Source organism: Chenopodium album, chromosome 2 (assembly GCF_948465745.1).
Source record: "Chenopodium album chromosome 2, dcCheAlbu1.1, whole genome shotgun sequence".
NCBI lineage: Eukaryota > Viridiplantae > Streptophyta > Magnoliopsida > Caryophyllales > Amaranthaceae > Chenopodium > Chenopodium album.
In genome coordinates, this window is record NC_137835.1 from 19,500,276 (window position 1) to 19,510,000 (window position 9,725).

The 9,725-nt window shown below is 34.1% G+C and overlaps 1 protein-coding gene across 1 annotated transcript in view; it reads left to right on the forward strand.

Annotated features, from left to right (window-relative positions):
• The first annotated feature begins 7,648 nt into the window (after positions 1 to 7,648).
• LOC145584166 (uncharacterized) overlaps positions 7,649 to 9,725 on the forward strand; it is a 2,364-nt gene continuing 287 nt past the window's right edge. The window contains exons 1-2 of the mRNA XM_081641082.1: positions 7,649 to 7,798; positions 9,020 to 9,725. The exon at positions 9,020 to 9,725 is cut by the window's right edge and continues 287 nt beyond it. Coding sequence (XP_081497208.1) covers positions 9,031 to 9,725 — 695 coding nt within the window. The 5' untranslated portion in view covers positions 7,649 to 7,798; positions 9,020 to 9,030. The remainder of the gene's footprint in view (positions 7,799 to 9,019) is intronic.

A 9,725-nucleotide genomic window follows, 5' to 3' on the forward strand; every position in this document is an offset into this window, starting at 1 on the left:
CAAGCTGCTCTCGACAAGCTTGCTGAGAAACAGAGAGATCAAATAGAGAAGGATCGAAGTGGCAGAAGCTAACTATGTTGATCTTTAACCATGTATGTATGGGAAATGAAAGTGAATTGTTGTTACATCCTTGTATTGAGTTGTATTGGCTGCCATGAATGTAGAATTGTGCATGCTGTTACCCACTTACCCACCCATATTTCTCTCTTTACAATTTCATTTGCATAAAATCATGTGAAATTGGCTTTGGGCAAGTAAGTTGGAAGGGAGGGACTATATTTATCTCTCAAACTAAGGTCGGTATCAAGATAATTTTATTGTAAGGTTTGTAATTTTTAAGCCAGGTCTGGTCTGTTCTTGCTAGTGTAGTTGAGGAAATTTTACACAAGATCAGACTGACCCTTAAAAATTCAAACCAAAACTTACAGGTAACTATCAGCAACAAGGGAAAAAATACAGAGAGTGAGGAGAGAGAATGGGAGTATAATCTAGAGAGTTGTGTGAAAGACGTCTGTAGGAGGGAAGTCATGAAACAAGAAAAAGAAGTGTACGAACTACAAAGATTATTTTTCAAAAAAAAAAAAAAAAGAAAAATATTGAAATACAGAGCAAGGGACTAGAGTAAAGAAGTGTGGCATTGTTCACAAGGAACGATAATTGGGTTGTTGACTTTTAAAAGGTTAGAAATTTGATTAAAAAATTAGTTACACACTTATACCTATTAATAATATTGGATGTTTGGCCTACGCCTTTACAATCATTGAGTGAGGAAGGGTGGTCGATTTTATGACCAATGCACGATTTAAAAGAATTAAGGGTCTGTTCTCATTGACTGAACTCAGCTGAGCTGAACTGAATTGAACTGAACTGAGCTGAGTTGAGCTGAGCTGAGCTGAACCTGAAATGAATATTTTATAAGAGAAGGAAATTAGGAGCGGAGCTGAACTGAACTGAACTAAACTGAGCTGAGCTGAGCTGAACTGAATTGAACTGAGCTGAATTTCAACGTAAGAGAACTGACCCTAAATTATGGTTTAACTTGTTGTGAACTTGTGATCACTACTGAGGTGATCAAAGGTTGGGTCGTGTCGGGTTCAGGTCAAAGTAGAAGGTTAAAATTTAGTCTTTGAAGTCGGGTTGGGCCGAACTTTGGGTTGAAAATTCTTGCCAAAAATACGTAAACCTATATGTCCTCTCTCTTTCTCCCGCTTGAGGCGCCTTATGTTATTTCAATCCTCCATTGAAGTAGCATTTGAGGTAGGTTGTTGTTTCTTTTTGTAAACATCAAATCTATGCTGCCCCACAAGTTGAAATGTAATGTAATTGAATCAGGGAAATATGTAATCTTTAACTTCTATTGTGCCCCCTTGTTGAGATGACATTAAATGCTTGACCATTTGTTGAAGAGTTTTGACCTATGTTACATGGACTCGGGTACGTGTGTCAGACACGTGTCGTGTCTGATTCGTCAATTTCAAAAATTTTAGGACATGAGGACTGTCCTATATTTGGACACGGGTGCGGAGACACGACACTTTTATTTTTTGCAAAAAAAATTATACATTACAAAATATTTTAATACTCATAAATTTTAAAAATTAAAATTTTATATTATATTCTTGTAATAAAAATTATATGATTACTATTTCTTGTTATAATTATTCTAGTATTTTCTCTAAAATGAATTGTTTACTGCTGTAAATATTGGGTAGTGTATCACATAAAAGTAATTTTGGTTAAAGTTAGTAGTCAAAAAGTCAAAAGCAAAACAAGTGGTGTTGAAAATGACATTTGTCCTATACCCATTACCCTACCCCTCACCTTTCTGACAGCCCCACTCATTTCCTCTTCTTGCCTTTTTCTCTCTCTTCCCCCTCTTTCCTTTTCACTCTCTGGTTTCAATGGAGTCGAAGAAAATTTCGCACACATCCCCTGCTCTGAAGTGTCCGAGTGCAAATAGCCGAATCTGACACAAATTTCGTGTACGTGTCCGCATCGTGTCGTGTCGACACGGACACTTTGGGATTTCAGCCGAGTCCGGTGAACATAGGTTTTGACACTAACACATTGTTTGGATTGAGAGAATAGAAGAAAAGGAAGCGAAGAGAACAAAAGGAATTATCCTCCTTTCTTTAGATACATGTTGAGTTTTGATAGAAAGGAAGAAAAGGAAAATTGAATGATTCATTTTCCCCTCCCTCTTTAATAAACTAAATTTTTCCAATGTTAGAAAGATTTAGAGGAAAAAATGTAACCTTACTTTCTTCCTTCCTTTTCACTTCCCCCCCCCCCCCTTCCTTCTTCCTCTCATTCATATGTAATAAAGTTTAGAAAATGCTAATATATGTGGTTAATTTGTACATAATACAGGTCAGGATGTAAATTTACTAAATGAATTAGCAAATAAATATGAAATGAATAATACGAAGGTTGTATCTAAGACATTTTAATTTTTACACTGTCAATCAAATGATATGCTTTTTCTTAAACAATTGTTATTGTTACTATATAACTATCCGAATTTGCTTGGGAAGTCGCATACGAAATACATATGCACTTAATGAATAGAATTTTTGTAAGGGTCTGTTCTGATGATTTACTGAACTGAACTGAACTATTTTATGAGAGAAGTAAATTAGGAACCGAATTGAACTAAACTGAATTTAAAATACGTTGCGGAGAACATCCCCTTAGTACTGTAAATAAATGGGATTGGATAGTTTATTTATTAAAAGATATATAGTTAATTTTTAATTATTTTATAAAAAATCATTTATATAATTCAATTGACAATTTCAATTACAGTGGTATACTCTAATATTATATTCTCTACCATAAATCTATATCTATACTTAGTATTTAAAAACTCTAACCATGATACACAAATGTCTTCATTCTATGTTCACTTCTCCAATCCAATGTGCCAAGTGTTCACTATTCCAATTCAATGTGCCGAGTATTCACTATTCTAATCAAATATGCCACATGTTCAATATTCTCTTTTCAATTCATATATATTCATTTATTTATTCATATTAGTATTAAAAGGAATTTGTAGTTAAGAATTAAATATTTAAAATAAATAATAATACTACATTATTTTAAAAACCAATAATAATAATAATAATAATAATAATAATAATAATAATAATAATAATAATAATAATAATAATAATAATAATAATAATAATACATAATAATAATACATAATAATAATACATAATACATAATACATAATACATAATACATAATACATAATACATAATAATAATATTAATAGTAATATTTTTTGACAGAATATTAATATTAATTAAAACTTATAATAATATTACATTGTAATAATATTACATAATATTAAAAAAAATATATTAATTGGATAATTATAACAAGAAATTGTTTTTTTTTTTTTTTTTTTTTTTTTTTTTTTTTTTGAGAAGAAGGAAATTGTAAGATCTTTAGTCGATATCATATGCAAGCAATATATTAAGCATTACTATTATAAATAAAATTTAAATTACATAAATAATAGTACAAACAACTTTGTTAGATTCATAATCATCTTGCCGCACTAAAGCTTTGACCTTCCATATTATATTACAAGCACTAAAGCTTTGACCTTCCACCTGTTCAATTTAGAGCACACAATCATTTTCCTTTTTTTTTTTTTTTTTTTTTGGTGTGAGACACATAATCATCTTCTACCTTTACTACCCTTTTTTTTTTGAAAGAAAGATAGAGCATATATTAATTACGAAGAGAGGTCCAATTCCGCCAGAGTAATAATGCTTTGGGGAAAAGAACTAAAACGAACAACCTCCAAACTGTCACCCGTATCACCCCTTGCAACCAAGTGGGCAACGGTATTACAACTTCTCTTCGCATGAGAAAACAAACAAACATTAAACCAAGCTCTATCTAAGATAATATCATCATAGACGATGTGTATTGGGGAAAATCCCGAAGCTCTTGAAACAATTGCCTTGATCACATTTATTGCATCCGATTCCACCCATACATTTATGTGCCCAAACCTTCGAGCAAGTGTAAGAGCATACCTCACAGCCTGAGCTTCAATACATTTCGGGGAGGAGAGTTCAGTTCTTTTTGTTGCTGTCAAAAGGAGGCCACCATTATCATCTCAGAACACTACTCCAAGACCAGCATAGCCACTGGCAGGTACATGGGCATCAATATTTGCCTTGATGCAGCCTTGTGGGGGGCATAACCATCTCATGCTACTACCAACACTTGGCTGAGGTATAGGCAAGAACACTTTCTTTGCATATTCATCATAATCACTCACCAATTTGCAAAACCCAGCAGCTAGAAGAACAAAATTAGGTGTTTCATTCTCGAAAACGATCAGGTTTCTACACCTCCAAGCTGCCCACATGAGAGCTGCCATGCGTTTCAACGCCTGCCCATCCACCTTACCCTGCAGCCAGCTCCAACGTGCCAAGAACGAATCAGTTGGAGCATCCACGAGTTGATCAGCCAAGCCACTGTGGGACCAAATTTCCGACGCAGCAGTACAATGAAAAAGGGAATGGATTATTGTTTCCCTCTGATCACCACAGACCTGGCAGGAGGCATCCTCGCGCACGTGACGCCCCACCAACCTGTCCATAACTGCTAAGTTACCCTTAACAACACTCCATATAAAGTGCTTAAGCTTTGGTGGCCCGCTCATTTTCCACTCTGAAGACCATAGCTCCTCTGCGTGGCTGCTAACAACAACCTCATTGCCCACACTCCTTGCTAACCAATATGTTGTCTTTACCGAGAAAATCCCATTCTTTGTGTAGCTCCAGTACCTACAGTCTGCCTTATTATGCTGGGGTAATGGGGTAGACAGAACAGCAGCTGCACTCTCATTATCAAGCAGTTCACGCACCTTAGCAGCATCCCAACATAAAGCCCCATCAACCATAAGGTCCCTAACCAACATACCATCATCAACCCCAGCAGGTCGAAGTAGAACAGAAGGTCGCCCATCCTTAACTAGCCATGCATCCGACCAAACTTTAATGTCTATTCCGTTCGCCCATCCTTAACTAGCCATGCATCCGACCAAACTTTAATGTCTATTCTGTTACCCACCCTCCACACCATGCCATCCCTTAGCAGACCCTTAGCACCCCAAATGCTTCTCCACGAATAACCTTTATTACCTTTTTATTACCCATTAATTTCTAATATGGAGTATCTGCAAACCCACAACTCTTCCTCTTCATAATCCCCTAGCCGCTCATCAATGTTCATCAGCAAATTAAACCCACAACTCTTCCTCTTCATCTCCCCTCTTCAATTCCAACAAATTAAATTTCTTAAATCATGTTTTCGGTTACAAATTTCTCCCATAATTATAATAATGATAATGATTTTTGGGTATTTATTCACTCATCTCTCAATGCAATATCAACTCTATATAACATAGTACCTCCATCATCAAATTCATATGCAGATTCACATTCACATTTGGTGAGTGGTTATTATCTTGTGCATTTTTTTTTAAAAAAAAAAATAATTTTTATTAATTTCCTTATTATTGTAGTATTCATATTGAAACCCCAATTAACAAAATTGGGAAATTATTGCAGGCTTTTGTAGAGAGCTTGATGCAAATTGAAGGTGGTAGCTTGAGGTAAGGCTCTTAAGCTAATTATTCTAATATTTGGTATAAGCTTTAACATTTTTAGGAATTGAAGTTGTGTGTGAATTTTAAATCAGTTTTGTTTGGGATTGTTTAAATCAATCCGAAGTTTGTACAAATTAAATACCATACCATTGAACTGAGATTGTTTGTTGCATAAGCTCATTATACCTCAATTTCACACTAGCTTGGTATTTGAATATTACATCTTAGGTGTTGTCCATGTCAGCTCCGTTTCCTTGCCAAAAAACAAGCGAGTGCAGTAGCACAACCCCTTTTGCTAATTATAATTGCAATTATCTCTGGATGACTAATATGATTAAAGTTTTTTAAAATTTAAAAATAGGCCCCAAATTAGTAGTGTGTCTGGTTGTACAAAACTACAAAGTCATGCATAAATCTTGATTTTGAACTTGGCAAGCTAACTAACAAATAATTGAGTGATTAATCAGCTGTGGTTGTAGTATCATAATATTTGATTGATAGTGATTCAAAGTTAAAGTTTTTTAATAGTAGTAAAAAAAAAAATCCTTACTCATATTTATATCATTTCACAGGAATGACGACACAATTCCAGAAATAGGCCGGAGAAATTCGAGGCAAAAATACTACATAACGCAAAATGCACAACATGAAAATGGAGTCCAAAAAGAACATACAAATGTGGATGCGACACGATGAAGAATGACATCTCATACCCCATATATCCTATGTAAACATAGTTACTGTATTAGACATATTAAATTATATTTTGCAAATCTATCTTCTAAAAGACCGTGCATATTCTCTTTCAAAAATACATTTTAATGTCATATTTGATATAAAATGTAAATTAAAAAAGTCCAAGAGGCACATAAGATAACTCACGAACAAAAAATAACCACGTCCCGGTCGTCTCCATAATAATTTAATCATAAATGCACCTAAAGAAAAACACTAATAACAAGCCCGTACAATGTACGGGCCAAAAGACTAGTTATAAATAAAAATTATGTAACCTTCTAACACAATTTAATTTGTACATGGTGAATGGAACATTATGATTTTACTTAAACAATTGTTATTGTTACTATATATATATCAGCCATGAACGTCGCAAGGACTGAAAATTAATTACCCGTTCAAGTTCAGAATCCAGTTTGGAAATTCATGGAAATCTTAATTCAAGAAATGAATGACATTATATCAATATAAAGTATATATTATCCAAATAGATATCATATACTGGAATTTAATCAATCGTTCACCGTTAATTGTTGAAACTGGAAAAACGAGATAAGTGCAGTAAAATTGATTTAATTAAATTAAAGAAATGTTATAAATAAATCGATCATGATGGATTGTTGAACATAAAATCCAATTTGTTTGACTAGTGAACATGGTCGCGAATTGAAAATTCTAATTACTTCATCGGAGTAACCGTCGGCGATGGATTCCGTCATCTTCTCCAGCGTGCTGTTCATCTTCTATGGCGTCCTTTTAATCTTCAGCTATATAATATCATTGATAAATTAATTAAAATTTCAGAAAAAAATAAATAAATTTGTGCATTTAATGCTGTTAGGCGCCAAGATTTTCGCCAGCCATTTTCCCGCTTACATAGCTCCTTAGGCGCCATTAAGGTTGAAGTTCCCCCCCCCCCCCTTATTTTTCCTTTTTTTTTTTTTTTTTTTTTTTGTTTTTTTGGCTTTTGCTAATGTAGTAGCCTCTGATTGGTAATGTATGTAGGATCCACATACAATAAATGTATGTGTATCATTGTCCCTTCATTTATCTTCGTCTTCAAAGTTTCTCAATTACATAAAGTATTTACTCAAATAGCAACAAATCCACTCAACTTTGTTAAAAAAAAAAAAAAAAAAGTAATAATAATAATAATAAAAAAATGAAATAAAATAATTTAAAAAAAAAAAAAAAAAAAAATCTACTCTACATTACACATTTACAGTATCCACTATTTTCCTCCGATACCCAAATAGATGAACAAAGTCACAAAGCTACTTTGTGAGATATCCAAATTAGCCCCAATGAATTCCTCTTTTTCTCTCTGTTAAAGCTTCCAGAAGATCACCATTGAAGTATACCTACAATCATATTCATATCTCAACCTTGAAGCTCCACCATTGTTGTCTCTTCATCTCTCAGGTTCATTTATTTAATTCACTTTCCTTTTAATCCTCGAACTATTAATTTTATTTCTAAATTTCATCATTCAGTTTATAATGCCTTTCAGTTAATTTTGTAGTTCTCAATTTTCGATTCAATTAACATTTTCTTGATTTTTTTGTATAATATATGATTAAACCCTAGTATAAATTATTTATCGACTTATCGTAATGTATATTGATTATTGAGTCTTCCTTTTTGTCGCCTCGTGTAGTTGATTCAATCAGGATCATTATCATTATAGTGTAATGTGTATAACATCATTTTTCTTGGTTTATAACTATATATTCCAAACTGGTTAGTTTAATTTGCCGGGTATCTTTTCCCGACTTCAATTCATTCGCGATGTATCCCCTTTGATTATGTTGACGACAAAAACACGAAACACTCAAGAGTCAAAACCCTCTTGTTTAGATTGTTTTAGCTGATTTGCAAATAGGGGCTTCTGCAACAGCGTATCACTTATCAAGATAATATACTAGTGTAGGAGCTGCTCGTTTGCTAGGAGAGATTGTTATATACACCCAAGTGTATCATACACCCACGGGTATTTTGTACTCATTTTGATGATTGTTTTTCATTTAATTATTTAATGAAAAGCAAAAACTAACCTTGGGTTAGTTTGGTGTACGGTACACCCGGGTGTCGGGGTGTATAAAACGAATCTAGTCCGCTAGACATATCATCATGATATTTTAGTCTTGGTTTACATTGTATCGTCGTGGTCAAGCTTCTGCTTGTTTTGAAATTCAATGTTGAAGACTAGATACAATGATATTGAATTCTTCTTCTATTTACTTGGCTCTTTTGCTAATAGAATCATGCTTCTACTTACTGATTGAGGCATGGTAAAATTGGGCAAGACCGCTACTTCAAGTCTTCAAGTAGCGGTTTATCCCAAAACTTGTTTATCACTGAGATTTATTGGGGCGGCCTCCTCCTTTATGCACTCATGGAGTCATGGGCAGTGTACTTGTGTATAACTATTAACAGTTTGCTTTGCATGTGTTTTATTTTCCATCTTTTACAAAGATGACTCCTGCTTGTTATTCTTGTGATTAATACTGTTGCTGGCACTGCTAAATTTTGCAAGCTATAGGTAGTTAGGTACCTCTTGATTGTAGAATTTGGTGCAACTATGCTACAATTTGTAGTTCGTATCGATAACTACTGGTCTGATTGTGAAAAATCATTATGCAGCTCTATAGGATATGTTGGAATCAAAGTGGAAGCACTTGGGAGAACTCAAAAATAATGCTATGGAAAATACTTCAAATATTACAGTTGATTCGGGTTTGTGTGGAGAGGATTGTTGGACTATTGTTAAGAAACAGAGAGTTAACATTCTAATACCTCGTCTTCCCAGTACCGAGCAATCTTCCGTGCCTGATCTTGAACAAGGTCAGCTACGTGGAAGTTTGTCTTGTAATATGACTAATAATCCATCAGAGGTTCCGTTGGAGAAGCCTCTGAAGGCAAATTTTATAGAGGGAAATGATGAATCACTGTCTTTGTCTTCGAAATCAAATACTCAATCTAGTGCAAAAGTTCATTCTCCTCTAGATAATGCAGTAGCAATTCTGAATTCACGAAAGCCAGTTTTGAGGAGACTGGCTTCGGAGGACCAAGTAGGTGCTTCGAGATCCTTCTCTGGAAAGACAGAAAATTATCTGAAATTCCGTAAAACTTCTCCAAAGCTTGTCAGAACTACCATGCAACAAGACCTATCTGTTATCTGCACACCATCCATTACCATCAAATATTTCAATAAGAAGATGCGGGCATCCAATCTTGAAAGAAACATAATAAGTGCGGGTGGACTGGGCAAGTGGCTTTCTTCTCTTGGACTGGAACAATTTGAGAGAATTCTCCATGCAAAAAATGTCAATAAATATCAGTTGGTAGA